The sequence below is a fragment of the Salmo salar genome, chromosome ssa18 (assembly GCF_905237065.1).
Source record: "Salmo salar chromosome ssa18, Ssal_v3.1, whole genome shotgun sequence".
Lineage (NCBI taxonomy): Eukaryota > Metazoa > Chordata > Actinopteri > Salmoniformes > Salmonidae > Salmo > Salmo salar.
In genome coordinates, this window is record NC_059459.1 from 47329240 (window position 1) to 47344803 (window position 15564).

The 15564-nt window shown below is 46.9% G+C and overlaps 1 protein-coding gene across 2 annotated transcripts in view; it reads right to left on the reverse strand.

Moving 5' to 3' along the window:
- Positions 1 to 7847: 7847 nt before the first annotated feature.
- The window catches only part of LOC106577415 (exocyst complex component 6), a gene marked incomplete at its 5' end in the record, with an annotated part of 41692 nt that continues 33975 nt past the window's right edge, over positions 7848 to 15564 (reverse strand). Inside the window, 4 exon segments of one of the 2 annotated variants that reach the window (XM_045701196.1) lie at positions 7848 to 9523; positions 10637 to 10648; positions 12559 to 12671; positions 15374 to 15447. In XM_045701196.1, the coding sequence (XP_045557152.1) occupies positions 9391 to 9523; positions 10637 to 10648; positions 12559 to 12671; positions 15374 to 15447 (332 nt within the window). 2 annotated transcript variants of the gene reach the window in all.

Here is a 15564-nt window from a genome sequence, read left to right on the forward strand (position 1 = left end):
GCCTCCAAAATAAAAAAAATGAATTAAAACAATGACAAAATAAATACAATTAGAATAGTAATAATACTAATAATGACTAAATAGGACAAATGACAAGAGAGACCGACATAGACACAAAGCAATACAAACAGTACATTAGAGAGACAATAGCTACATCAATCTACAAGAGGACATCCAACAACCTCAATGGAAGTGTTCCCATATAGTCCAGGAAGAGTTGCCCTATTTTCACAAATTAGTTTAATTTATTACTTAAAGCATAGGTCATCTTCTATGGACTTGGTCTTTTACCAAATAGGGCTATCTTCTGTATACCACCCCTACCTTGTCACAACACAAGTGATTGGCTCAAACGCAATAAGAAATAAAGGAATTCCATATATTTTTATTTGTTTAACACTTTTTTTGGTTACTACATGATTCCATATGTGTTATTTCATAGTTTTGATGTCTTCACTATTATTCTAAAATGTAGAAAATAGTAAAAATAAAGAAAAACCCTGGAATGAGTAGGTGTGTCCAAACCTTTGACTGGGACTGTATATCCCTGGACTTCGTCACTGGTCTCCCTCCATCTGATGGTGGACAGGTTTTCCAAAGCTGCCTATTTCATTCCCCTCCCCAAGCTACCCTCAGCCAAGGAGACGGCCCGGCTCATGGTGCAGGAGACGGCCCGGCTCATGGTGCAGGACGTCTTCCGGATCCATGGACTTCCGGTGGACATGGTCTCCGACTGTGGCCATCAGTTCTTGTCCCGGTTCTGGAAGGCGTTCCGCACACTCATTGGGTCGTCGGTCTGCCTGTCCTCCGGGTTCCACCTCCAGTCTAAACAGCCTGTCGGAGCGAGCCAATCAGGACCTGGAGACGACTCTTCGTTGCCTCGTCTCCGCCAACCCCACCACCTGGAGCCAGCAGCTTGTGTGGGTTGAATACGCCTGCAGCACTCTCTCCTGCTCAGCGGCTGGTCTCTCGCCTTTCGAGTATTAGATGGGTCATCAGCCCCTGCTATTCCCTTAGCAAGAAGGAGGAAGAGGTCAGCATACCCTGGCCTAGATGTTCGTCCGCCACTGTCGCCATACCTGGAAGAGAGCTCGGTCTGCTCTTCTCAAGACCACCTCTAGGTATCAACGACAGGTAGACCGCCACGGGACCCTGGCTCCCCACTACCGTCTCAGGCAGAGGGTATGGCTGCCCACTCGGGATCTGCCCCTCTGGGTGGAGTCCCACAAACTGTCCCACAATTTTATCGTCCCTTTCGGCCATCTCTAAAATATACAAACCCTCCGTATACAACCCACTTTTCATGTATCAAGGATTAAACCGCTGTCTCACAGCCCTCTGTCCCCTCTTTTTCTGTTTGTCTGTTGCCAGTTCGTCTTGTTTTGTCAAGCCTACCAGCGTGTTTTTTTTCCCCGTACTCCTGTTCTCTCTAGTCCATGTTTTGTAGTTCTCCCGGGTTTGGACCATTCTACCTGCCTGCTGTTCAGTACCTTTCTGAGTCTGCCGTGGATTACTGACCTCTGCCTGCCCCGTTGTCACAGTTGTCGTTGGTAGAAATGGACCAAAACGCAGCAGGTATGTGCAGGCTCATCTTGACTTTTATTAACTATCAAAAATGAACACCCAAAATAACAAAGAACTCACGAGAATGAATGAACAACCAACAGTCTGGCAAAGCATAGGCTCAACACAGAACAATTCCCCCCAACCCCAAAGACAAACACACACACCTATATAGGACCTCCAATCAAAGGCAACTATACACACCTGCCTTCAATTGGAAGTCCCAATCATCAACCCAACATTTAACAAACACAAACCCCCTGCCACATCCTGACCTAGACTAAGCAATACGCCCTCTGCTGGTCAGGACGTGACAGTACCCCCCCCCCCTCAAGGTGCAGACTCCAGGATGCACCTAAAAAAGAAAAACAAGAAAATCCCCAATACCCCAACAAAAACCCAACAAACAATAACCCCTAAACCATAAGGGAGGGAAGGTGGCTGCCTTCACCGACGGCACTGTGCTACACCCTCCCTCCGCAACCCACCTATCCTGGAGGTGGCTCAGGTGCAGGCCGTTCCAGGCAGTCGGGCGACTCTGGCAGCTCGGGACACTCGGGGCGGTCGGGGCAGTCTGGCCACTCGGGACGGTCGGGGCAGTCTGGCCACTCGGGACGGTCGGGGCAGTCTGGCCACTCGGGACGGTCGGGGCAGTCTGGCCACTCGGGACGGTCGGGGCAGTCTGGCCACTCGGGACGGTCGGGGCAGTCTGGCCACTCGGGACGGTCGGGGCAGTCTGGCCACTCGGGACGGTCGGGGCAGTCTGGCCACTCCGGCAGGTCGGGGCAGTCTGGCCACTCCGGCAGGTCGGGGCAGTCTGGCCACGCCGGCAGGTCGGGGCAGTCTGGCCACTCCGGCAGGTCGGGGCAGTCTGGCCACTCCGGCAGGTCGGGGCAGTCTGGCCACTCCGGTAGGTCGGGGCAGTCTGGCTACTCCGGCAGGTCGGGGCAGTCTGGCCACTCCGGCAGGTCGGGGCAGTCTGGCCACTCCGGCAGGTCGGGGCAGTCTGGCCACTCCGGCAGGTCGGGGCAGTCCGGCCACTCCGGCAGGTCGGGGCAGTCCGGCCACTCCGGCAGGTCGGGGCAGTCCGGCCACTCCGGCAGGTCGGGGCAGTCCGGCCACTCCGGCAGGTCGGGGCAGTCCGGCCACTCCGGCAGGTCGGGGCAGTCCGGCCACTCCGGCAGGTCGGGGCAGTCCGGCCACTCCGGCAGGTCGGGGCAGTCTGGCCACTCCGGCAGTTCAGCGCAGTCTGGCCACTCCGGCAGTTCAGCGCAGTCTGACCTCTCTGGCGACTGTTGACTGGCGGGCAGCTCTGACGACTGTTGACTGGCGGGCAGCTCTGACGACTGTTGACTGGCGGGCAGCTCTGACGACTGTTGACTGGCGGGCAGCTCTGACGACGACTGTTGACTGGCGGGCAGCTCTGACGACGACTGTTGACTGGCGGGCAGCTCTGACGACGACTGTTGACTGGCTGGCAGCTCTGATGACGACTGTTGACTGGCGGGCAGCTCTGATGACGACTGTTGGCTGGCGGGCAGCTCTGATGACGACTGTTGACTGGCGGGCAGCTCTGGCGACTGTTGACTGGCGGGCAGCTCTTGCCCCGTCAAACAGCCCTTGTGCCCCCCCCCTAAAAAATTATTGGGGGTGCCTCTCGGTCTCCCTTACCTCGCCAGCCTTCTTCCGCTGCTTGGTCCTTTGTTGGTGGGGAATTCTGTCACAGTTGTCGTCGGTAGAAATGGACCAAAACGCAGCAGGTATGTGCAGGCTCATCTTGACTTTTATTAACTATCAAAAATGAACACCCAAAATAACAAAGAACTCACGAGAATGCATGAACAACCAACAGTCTGGCAAAGCATAGGCTCAACACAGAACAATTCCCCACAACCCCAAAGACAAACACACACACCTATATAGGACCTCCAATCAAAGGCAACTATACACACCTGCCTTCAATTGGAAGTCCCAATCATCAACCCAACATTTAATAAACACAAACCCCCTGCCACATCCTGACCTAGACTAAGCAATACGCCCTCTGCTGGTCAGGACGTGACACCCGTTTTGTCAATAAACGTCTGTTATTCGAACTATCTGCATTTGGGTTTTATCCTCAGTTGTGATACCTAACAATAATTACTTTTTTTATTCAACCTATGTTTGGGGGGCCCCAGATTTTATTGGGGGGGGGGGGGCTACAGATGGCTCCATCAGTCCGCTAATTCAGTGAGGGGAAAAAAGTATTTGATCCCCAGCTGATTTTGTACGTTTGCCCACTGACAAACAAATTATCAGTCTATAATTTTAATGGTAGGTTTATTTGAACAGTGAGAGATGGAATAACAACAAAAAAATAGATGAAAAACGCATGTCAAAAATGTTATAAAATGATTTGCATTTTAATGAAAAACATTTATGAAATCACTACTGTAAGTCTCTCTGGATAAGAGCGTCTGCTAAATGTCTAAAATGTAAATTCTTGGGCTGCTTTATTCCCCTCTAACCGGGAACGGAGTCAGTGGGTCAGAAACCAGTCAAATAAGGTGATCTGGGCAGTATTAGCTATCCAACCGAGTCAAAAATATTCAAAATTACATAACAAGTGTTTTACATGTAGAATGTGCCATTGAAGTTAGAAAAATAAACTCACCCATTTAAACTCTTTTCATATAATAGTCATGAACTCAGTTCTGTTCTGCTTCCTGTTCAGATGGGTTTTTATAAACAGCGGTTCTGTTCAGATGGGTTTTTATAAACAGCAGTTCTGTTCAGATGGGTTTTTATAAACAGCAGTTCTGTTCAGATGGGTTTTTATAAACAGCAGTTCTGTTCAGCCTCCTGTTCAGATGGGTTTTTATAAACAGCAGTTCTGTTCAGATGGGTTTTTATTAACAGCGGTTCTGTTCAGATGGGTTTTTATAAAAAGCAGATCTGTTCTGCCTCCTGTTCAGATGGGTTTTTATAAACAGCAGTTCTGTTCAGATGGGTTTTTATAAAAAACGGTTCTGTTCAGATGGGTTTTTATAAACAGCGGTTCTGTTCAGATGGGTTTTTATAAACAGCAGTTCTGTTCAGATGGGTTTTTATAAACAGCAGTTCTGTTCAGATGGGTTTTTATAAAACAGCAGTTCTGTTCAGATGGGTTTTTATAAACAGCAGTTCTGTTCTGCCTCCTGTTCAGATGGGTTTTTATAAAAAGCAGTTCTGTTCAGATGGGTTTTTATAAACAGCGGTTCTGTTCAGATGGGTTTTTATAAACAGCGGTTCTGTTCAGATGGGTTTTTATAAACAGCAGTTCTGTTCAGATGGGTTTTTATAAAAAGCAGTTCTGTTCAGATGGGTTTTTATAAACAGCAGTTTTGTTCTGCCTCCTGTTCAGATGGGTTTTTATAAACAGCAGTTCTGTTCAGATGGGTTTTTATAAACAGCAGTTCTGTTCAGATGGGTTTTTATAAACAGCGGTTCTGTTCAGATGGGTTTTTATAAACAGCGGTTCTGTTCAGATGGGTTTTTATAAACAGCGGTTCTGTTCAGATGGGTTTTTATAAAAAGCAGTTCTGTTCAGATGGGTTTTTATAAACAGCAGTTCTGTTCAGATGGGTTTTTATAAACAGCAGTTCTGTTCAGATGGGTTTTTATAAACAGCAGTTCTGTTCTGCCTCCTGTTCAGATGGGTTTTTATAAAAAGCAGTTCTGTTCAGATGGGTTTTTATAAACAGCGGTTCTGTTCAGATGGGTTTTTATAAACAGCGGTTCTGTTCAGATGGGTTTTTATAAACAGCAGTTCTGTTCAGATGGGTTTTTATAAAAAGCAGTTCTGTTCAGATGGGTTTTCATAAACAGCAGTTTTGTTCTGCCTCCTGTTCAGATGGGTTTTTATAAACAGCAGTTCTGTTCAGATGGGTTTTTATAAACAGCGGTTCTGTTCAGATGGGTTTTTATAAACAGCAGTTCTGTTCAGATGGGTTTTATAAACAGCAGTTCTGTTCAGATGAGTTTTTATAAACAGCAGTTCTGTTCAGATGGGTTTTTATAAACAGCAGTTCTGTTCAGATGGGTTTTTATAAAAAGCAGTTCTGTTCAAATGGGTTTTTATAAACAGCAGTTCTGTTCAGATGGGTTTTTATAAACAGCAGTTCTGTTCAGATGGGTTTTTATAAACAGCAGTTCTGTTCAGATGGGTTTTTATAAAAAGCAGTTCTGTTCAGATGGGTTTTTATAAACAGCGGTTCTATTCAGATGGGTTTTTATAAACAGCGGTTCTGTTCAGATGGGGTTTTATAAACAGCAAGGAGTCAGTGATGACGCACTGTAGTGAATAGAGCACTTCCTGCATCGCCAAGTCAGGACCAGAGTCAGTCAGAGTCAGGAGCAGAGTCAGTCAGTCAGGACCACAGTCAGTCAGTCAGGACCCGAGTCAGGACCCGAGTCAGTCAGAGTCAGGACCAGAGTCAGGACCAGAGACAGTCAGAGTCAGGACCAGAGTTAGTCAGAGTCAGGACCAGAGTCAGTCAGAGTCAGGACCAGAGCTAGCCAGAGTCAGGACCAGAGTCAGTCAGTCAGGACCAGAGTCAGCCAGAGTCAGGACCAGAGTCAGTCAGGGTCAGGACCAGAGTCAGTCAGAGTCAGGACCAGAGTTAGTCAGAGTCAGGACCAGAGTTAGTCAGAGTCAGGACCAGAGTCAGTCAGCTTCAGGACCAGAGTCAGGACCAGAGTCAGTCAGAGTCAGGACCAGAGTCAGGACCAGAGTCAGTCAATCAGGACCAGAGTCAGTCAGTCAGGACCCGAGTTAGGACCAGAGTCAGTCAGAGTCAGGACCAGAGACAGGACCAGAGACAGGACCAGAGTCAGTCAGAGTCAGGACCAGAGTCAGTCAGAGTCAGGACCAGAGTCAGTCAGAGTCAGGACCAGAGTTAGTCAGAGTCAGGACCAGAGTTAGTCAGAGTCAGGACCAGAGTTAGTCAGAGTCAGTCAGCTTCAGGACCAGAGTCAGTCAGAGTCAGGACCAGAGTCAGTCAATCAGGACCAGAGTCAGTCAGTCAGGACCCGAGTTAGGACCAGAGTCAGTCAGAGTCAGGACCAGAGACGGGATCAGAGACAGGACCAGAGTCAGGACCAGAGTCAGGACCAGACCAGGTCAGTCAGAGTCAGGACCAGAGTCAGTCAGTCAGGACCAGAGTCAGTCAGAGTCAGGACCAGAGTCAGTCAGAGTCAGGACCAGAGTCAGTCAGTCAGGACCAAAGTCAGTCAGTCAGGACCAGAGTCAGGACCAGAGTCAGGAGGCTCAGGACCAGAGTCAGTCTGTCAGGACCCAAGTCAGGACCAGAGTCAGGACCAGAGTCAGGACCAGAGACAGGACCAGAGTCAGGACCAGAGTCAGGACCAGAGTCAGGACCAGAGTCCTGACTCTGGTCCTGACTCTGACTGACTCTGGTCCTGACTCTGGTCCTGATTCTGACTGACTCTGACTGACTCTGGTCCTGACTTTGGTCCTGACTCTGACTGACTTACTTGCTATATTGTATTTACTTTGCCACCATGGCCTATTTATTGCCTTTACCTCCCTTATCGCACCTCATTTGCTCACATTGCATATAGACTTATTTTTCTACTGTATTATTGACTGTATGTTTGTTTTACTCCATGTGTAACTCTGTGTTGTTGTATGTTGTCGAACTGCTTTGCTTTATCTTGGCCAGGTCGCAGTTGTAAATGAGAACTTGTTCTCAACTTGCCTACCTGGTTAAATAAAGGTGAAATAAATACAAACATTTTTTTGTTGTTTCAGTCAGGTAGCCTAAACCCCTTTACCTCTCTGGCAGGCAGATGTTGACTAAATGAAAACGGACTGGGCTAGTAGTGTGAATATCCTGTCAGGACAGCTTAGAGCAGCAGGTTGTTCAGCCAGTTGTTTCGTGATTCCCAGGGAAACCTTCACAGCTGTGTCCTTCACAGTATTTACGCCTGCTGGCTGAGAGAGCAGGACAGATCCTCCTCCTCTGCATCGGGTCTTGTACTCTGCATGGGGGAACTGGGACTGTGTACGTTGGTCTGCCAGGCTGGGCCCCGAGGATGGTGTCATCCCTCCATCTCCAGTGATCGCGCCCTCCTCTAGGCCTGAGATAAGCTAGCTAACTAGCTTCCCATAAAGACAAGATGTCATCGGTAAAATATCTTGTGTTATCAACTTCCTGTGATGTCAACAACGCAAACCATTTCTGTCAATACTTAACAATTAAAATGCTTTGATATATATATAATATACACACCAGTCTGCGTTTGATTGAGAGAACACATTTTTATTACTGCACACAAATAAAAACAAAATAAAATTAGGTTACAGGGGGCGTATTCTCTTCCCCTCGCCACGACAGTCCATCCTTACGAAACACTCAGTTCATTTCACATTGGAATGTGGAGCGGGTTATTCAATAGTAATTTCCTGTTTTAACTACGACACTAGAAACCAAAATTTTTTTTTTTTTAGAAAAATTACATTTCTCACCAGGTGATGTATTGACTAATAGTAGTTAATTTAATTCACTGAAAGACTAATTAATTTACATATTTAGATTTAAAGAGATGCATCTCATAACAACAAACTCCTTTTTTATTCGTTAACAGAAGGAAGCCGGCATTCTTATTTTCTTTACAAAATATGCGGTATGTACAATGACATTTACAAGCAACTATTTATATATATATATTTTTAAAAAAAAAGGCTAACTGAAATAGCTATTCAGTGCAAAATGCCTGTTTAAAAAAGTAGCAGAGATTAAAAACCATAAATCCAACTGTGAAATGTGATTTCAGATTTGAGACAGAAGTCGTTCTGTTAGCAGAACCTGCGGCTAGACTAGATCCTTATTGCTGTTTTTCTTGAAATGTCTTAACGGTAGATTCTAAAGCATTTGAAACCAAAAGCTTTCATTTACCCTGAGGAACAAAAACAAGTAGAATTTTTTGGGATGCAAGAAAATTGATTTAGCTAATAAATTGGCTGATACAAAAAAATAATAATAATTTTAAAAAAAATTGATTTTGGGTGTCTTTTCTTGTCAAAAGATAATAGTTTGAGTGTAAATGAACAAAGGTCTCTGGTCCTGTACTGGGTTTAAACAGTGGAACTATGTTCATGCAGATCATTTGGACACTAATCAAAGCTGTTTTGATTCAAGCTGGGCTGAACGACTTGGCAGAGACGGGGAGCTAGTGCATCCCTGGCATTGACCAGAGCCCTGTGGAAATAGGACGACATTTGTGACACAACCCCAGCGTGATTCTCTGTAGTGTTAAATATTATCCAATATATAGTGCACTACTTTAGACCAGGGCCCTATATAGTGCACTACTTTAGAGCAGGGCCCTATTCCCTATATAGTGCACTACTTTAGACCAGGGCCCTATATAGTGCACTACTTTAGAGCAGGGCCCTATTCCCTATATAGTGCACTACTTTAGAGCAGGGCCCTATTCCCTACATAGTGCACTACTTTTTTGAGCAGGGCAGATAGGGTGCATAGGGCTCGGGGGGGGGGATTGGAGCCTCTCCTTGACGGCTCAGTCCCCTATCTGGGCCACTTCAACTAGTGACCATCAGCTTCCTGTTCAGTCTTCATCTGAGATATCTTTACATTCCTTACATCACCATCGCAACACCGTGGTGATACAAATCACTGCAACTCTCTCACTATATACAAAACATAGTATTCTGAGCCTTTAAAAAAATACATTTAAAACATTTCACTCATTTCTCATTCATGACAGAGAAACTGTTTTTAGCTTAGTCCGTCCGTCCGTCCGTCCGTGTGTGTGTGTGTTCTAGGAGTGTTGAGACATCCCATTGACCAGGCTCCTCAGCTGTTTCACCACTGTCTCAATCAGCTTCTGTTTGTCTCTGTCATTCTTCCTGAACTGAGAAAAGATGTTGTTCTTCTTACTGGTGTCCTTCATTCTGGAGGAGAGAGGAGAGAGAGAGAGAGAGAGAGAGAGAGAGAGAGAGCCAGAGAGAGCCAGAGAGAGAGAGAGAGAGCCAGAGAGAGAGAGCCAGAGAGAGAGAGCCAGAGAGAGAGAGCCAGAGAGAGAGAGAGAGAGCCAGAGAGAGAGAGAGAGAGCCAGAGAGAGAGAGAGCCAGAGAGAGAGCCAGAGAGAGAGCCAGAGAGAGAGAGAGACAGAGAGAGAGAGAGCCAGAGAGAGAGCCAGAGAGAGAGAGAGAGAGCCAGAGAGAGAGAGAGCCAGAGAGAGAGAGAGCCAGAGAGAGAGAGAGAGAGCCAGAGTGAGATACATCAGGAGAAACATCAAACCACAGACTGTTGGATGGAGTAGGTACAGGGTTTTGGCTTATTGCCCACTTAAAGAATAGAGACTTGTTTTATTTGATAAATGACCCTTAACCCATATGGTGTAAATGACCCTTAACCCATATGGAGTAAATGACCCTTAACCCATATGGAGTAAATGACCCTTAACCCATATGGTGTAAATGACCCTTAACCCATATGGTGTAAATGACCCTTAACCCATATGGTGTAAATGACCCTTAACCCATACGGTGTAAATGACCCTTAACCCATACGGTGTAAATGACCCTTAACCCATACGGAGTAAATGACCCTTAACCCATACGGAGTAAATGACCCTTAACCCATATGGTGTAAATGACCCTTAACCTATATGGTGTAAATGACCCTTAACCCATATGGTGTAAATTATCGTAACCCATACGGTGTAAATGACCCTTAACCCATATGGAGTAAATGACCCTTAACCCATATGGAGTAAATGACCCTTAACCCATATGGAGTAAATGACCCTTAACCCATATGGAGTAAATGACCCTTAACCCATACGGTGTAAATGACCCTTAACCCATATGGTGTAAATGACCCTTAACCCATATGGAGTAAATGACCCTTAACCCATATGGAGTAAATGACCCTTAACCCATATGGAGTAAATGACCCTTAACCCATATGGTGTAAATGACCCTTAACCCATACGGTGTAAATTAATTTCAATGGACACCAGACTATGGGAAGAAACAATTAAGCCAAAATGTGTAACATACCCCCTGTAGACTCTGCATGGTAGAGGTTCAAAGGTCAAGTAGACAAGAGAAAAGAAGAAGTAGTGAATATGTAGATAACAGATACAGACTAAGAGGTCTAGTAGTGAATATGTAGATAGCAGATACAGACTAAGAGGTCTAGTAGTGAATATGTAGATAACAGATACAGACTAAGAGGTCTAGTAGTGAATATGTAGATAACAGATACAGGCTAAGAGGTCTAGTAGTGAATATGTAGATATGTAGATAACAGATACAGACTAAGAGGTCTAGTAGTGAATATGTAGATAACAGATACAGACTAAGAGGTCTAGCAGGTTAGAGAAGACAGTCTGACTAAGTTCGGTCTAACCAGGACAGTAGAACTACAAACTGACTACACATTGAGTAAAGACAGTAGAACTACAAACTGACTACACATTGAGTAAAGACAGTAGAACTACAAACTGACTACACATTGAGTAGAGACAGTAGACCTACAAACTGACTACACATTGAGTAAAGACAGTAGAACTACAAACTGACTACACATTGAGTAGAGACAGTAGAACTACAAACTGACTACACATTGAGTAGAGACAGTAGAACTACAAACTGACTACACATTGAGTAAAGACAGTAGAACTACAAACTGACTACACATTGAGGAAAGACAGTAGAACTACAAACGGACTACACATTGAGTAAAGACAGTAGAACTACAAACTGACTACACATTGAGTAAAGACAGTAGAACTACAAACTGACTACACATTGAGTAGAGACAGTAGACCTACAAACTGACTACACATTGAGTAAAGACAGTAGAACTACAAACTGACTACACATTGAGTAGAGACAGTAGAACTACAAACTGACTACACATTGAGTAGAGACAGTAGAACTACAAACTGACTACACATTGAGTAAAGACAGTAGAACTACAAACTGACTACACATTGAGTAGAGACAGTAGAACTACAAACTGACTACACATTGAGTAAAGACAGTAGAACTACAAACTGACTACACATTGAGTAGAGAGTAAAACTACAAACTGACTACACATTGAGTAAAAACAGTAGAACTACAAACTGACTACACTGAGTAAAGACAGTAGAACTACAAACTGACTACACATTGAGTAAAGACAGTAGAACTACAAACTGACTACACATTGAGTAAAGACAGTAGAACTACAAACTGACTACACATTGAGTGGAGACTGTAGAACTACAAACTGACTACACATTGAGTAAAGACAGTAGAAATACAAACTGACTACACATTGAGTAAAAACAGTAGACAGTAGAAATACAAACTGACTACACATTGAGTGGAGACAGTAGAACTACAAACTGACTACACATTGAGTAAAGACAGTAGAAAGTAGAAATACAAACTGACTACACATTGAGTAAAAACAGTAGAAAGTAGAAATACAAACAGACTACACATTGAGTAAAGACAGTAAAACTTCAAACTGACTACACATTGAGTAAAGACAGTAGAACTACAAACTGACTACACATTGAGTAAAGACAGTAGACAGTAGAACTACAAACTGACTACACATTGAGAAGAGACAGTAGAACTACAAACTGACTACACATTGAGAAGAGACAGTAGAACTACAAACTGACTACACATTGAGTAAAGACGGTAGAAAGTAGAAATACAAACTGACTACACATTGAGTAAAGACAGTAGAAATACAAACTGACTACACATTGAGTAAAGACAGTAGAACTACAAACTGACTACACATTGAGTAAAGACAGTAGAACTACAAACTGACTACACATTAAGTAAAGACAGAACTACAAACTGACTACACATTGAGTAGACAGTAGAACTACAAACCGACTACACATTGAGTAAAGACAGTAGAAATACAAACTGACTACACATTGAGTAAAGACAGTAGAAACGGCAGTACTCACTTCTCTAAAAGTGCTAGTGCAGTGGAAGGGTTGACCCGGAGGTACTTGGAGGTGGGCTGTCCGTAGTCAGCCAGGTACGTAGACCAGTCCCAAACCATGAACAGGTCCAGCAGCTGAATCAACACACACAGACAGGACATTATTCTGGGAGTTAGTCAGGAAAAAAGACAGCAGTATAGCAGAGGAGAGGTTGTGTTGGGTCACAGGACAGGGGAACAGTCGGTCAGAGGAGAGGTTGTGTTGGGGATCAGGACAGGGGAACAGTCGGCCAGAGGAGAGGTTGTGTTGGGGAACAGGACAGGAGAACAGGACAGGGGAACAGGACAGGGAAACAGTCGGTCAGAGGAGAGGTTGTGTTGGGGAACAGGACAGGGGAACAGGACAGGAACACAGGACAGGGGAACAGTCGGCCAGAGGAGAGGTTGTGTTGGGGGACAGGACAGGGGAACAGTCGGTCAGAGGAGAGGTTGTGTTGGGGAACAGGACAGGGGAAAATGTCGGGTGTAGGAGAGGTTGTGTTGGGGAACAGGACAGGGGAAAAGGACAGGGGAACAGTCGGTCAGAGGAGAGGTTGTGTTGGGGAACAGGACAGGGGAACAGTCGGTCAGAGGAGAGGTTGTGTTGGGGAACAGGACAGGAGAACATGTCGGCTGTAGGAGAGGTTGTGTTGGGGAACAGGACAGGGGAACATGTCGGCTGTAGGAGAGGTTGTGTTGGGGAACAGGACAGGGAAACAGTCGGTCAGAGGAGAGGTTGTGTTGGGGAACAGGACAGGGGAACAGTCGGTCAGAGGAGAGGTTGTGTTGGGGAACAGGACAGGGGAACATGTCGGCTGTAGGAGAGGTTGTGTTGGGGAACAGGACAGTGGAACAGTCGATCAGAGGAGAGGTTGTGTTGGGGAACAGGACAGGGGCACAGGACAGGGGCACAGGACAGGGTAACATGTCGGCTGTAGGAGAGGTTGTGTTGGGGAACAGGACAGGGGAACAGTCGGTCAGAGGAGAGGTTGTGTTGGGGAACAGGACAGGGGAACAGTCAGTCAGAGGAGAGGTTGTGTTGGGGAACAGGACAGGGGAACAGGACAGGGGTACAGTCGGTCAGAGGAGAGGTTGTGTTGGGGAACAGGACAGGGGAACAGTCGGTCAGAGGAGAGGTTGTGTTGGGGAACAGGACAGGGGAACATGTCGGCTGTAGGAGAGATTGGGTTGGGGAACAGGACAGGGGAACAGTCGGTCAGAGGAGAGGTTGTGTTGGGGAACAGGACAGGGGAACATGTCGGCTGTAGGAGAGGTTGTGTTGGGGAACAGGACAGAGGAACAGTCGGTCAGAGGAGAGGTTGTGTTGGGGAACAGGACAGGGGAACAGTCGGTCAGAGGAGAGGTTGTGTTGGGGAACAGGACAGGGGAACAGGACAGGGGAACATGTCGGCTGTAGGAGAGGTTGTGTTGGGGAACAGGACAGGGGAACAGTCGGTCAGAGGAGAGGTTGTGTTGGGGAACAGGACAGGGGAACAGTCGGTCAGAGGAGAGGTTGTGTTGGGGAACAGGACAGGGGAACATGTCGGCTGTAGGAGAGGTTGTGTTGGGGAACAGGACAGGGGAGCAGTCGGTCAGAGGAGAGGTTGTGTTGGGGAACAGGACAGGGGAACAGGACAGGGGAACAGGACAGGGGAACATGTCGGCTGTAGGAGAGATTGATGTTGGGGAACAGGACAGGGGAACAGTCGGTCAGAGGAGAGGTTGTGTTGGGGAACAGGACAGGGGAACAGTCGGTCAGAGGAGAGGTTGTGTTGGGGAACAGGACAGGGGAACATGTCGGCTGTAGGAGAGATTGTGTTGGGGAACAGGACAGGGGAACAGTCGGTCAGAGGAGAGGTTGTGTTGGGGAACAGGACAGGGGAACATGTCGGCTGTAGGAGAGGTTGTGTTGGGGAACAGGACAGGGGAACAGTCGGTCAGAGGAGAGGTTGTGTTGGGGAACAGGACAGGGAAACAGTCGGTCAGAGGAGAGGTTGTGTTGGGGAACAGGACAGGGTAACAGGACAGGGGGACATGTCGGCTGTAGGAGAGGTTGTGTTGGGGAACAGGACAGGGGAACAGTCGGTCAGAGGAGAGGTTGTGTTGGGGAACAGGACAGGGGAACAGTCGGTCAGAGGAGAGGTTGTGTTGGGGAACAGGACAGGGTAACATGTCGGCTGTAGGAGAGGTTGTGTTGGGGAACAGGACAGGGGAACAGTCGGTCAGAGGAGAGGTTGTGTTGGGGAACAGGACAGGGGAACAGTCGGTCAGAGGAGAGGTTGTGTTGGGGAACAGGACAGGGGAACAGGACAGGGGAACATGTCGGCTGTAGGAGAGATTGATGTTGGGGAACAGGACAGGGGAACAGTCGGTCAGAGGAGAGGTTGTGTTGGGGAACAGGACAGGGGAACAGTCGGTCAGAGGAGAGGTTGTGTTGGGGAACAGGACAGGGGAACATGTCGGCTGTAGGAGAGGTTGTGTTGGAGAACAGGACAGGGGAACAGTCGGTCAGAGGAGAGGTTGTGTTGGGGAACAGGACAGGGGAACAGTCGGTCAGAGGAGAGGTTGTGTTGGGGAACAGGACAGGGGAACAGGACAGGGGAACATGTCGGCTGTAGGAGAGGTTGTGTTGGGGAACAGGACAGGGGAACAGGACAGGGGAACAGGACAGGGGAACATGTCGGCTGTAGGAGAGGTTGTGTTGGGGAACAGGACAGGGGAACATTCGGTCAGAGGAGAGGTTGTGTTGGGGAACAGGACAGGGAAAAAGGCTGTAGGATGAGGGACATACTGCTTACCTGCCGGAGGTCGATGAAGGCCAGCTGTAAAGTGTCCCCCTGGAATCCTGGCACCGGCTCTGAGCTGGCAAACACTGGAGCAGGGAGAGATGACAGTAACAGCCAATCATCACCCGCTGTCACTGATAAGCCAACAGAAGCTATATTTATTCTGTCAGGGGATAAATCAACCTTTATATAAAGTGCTTTAC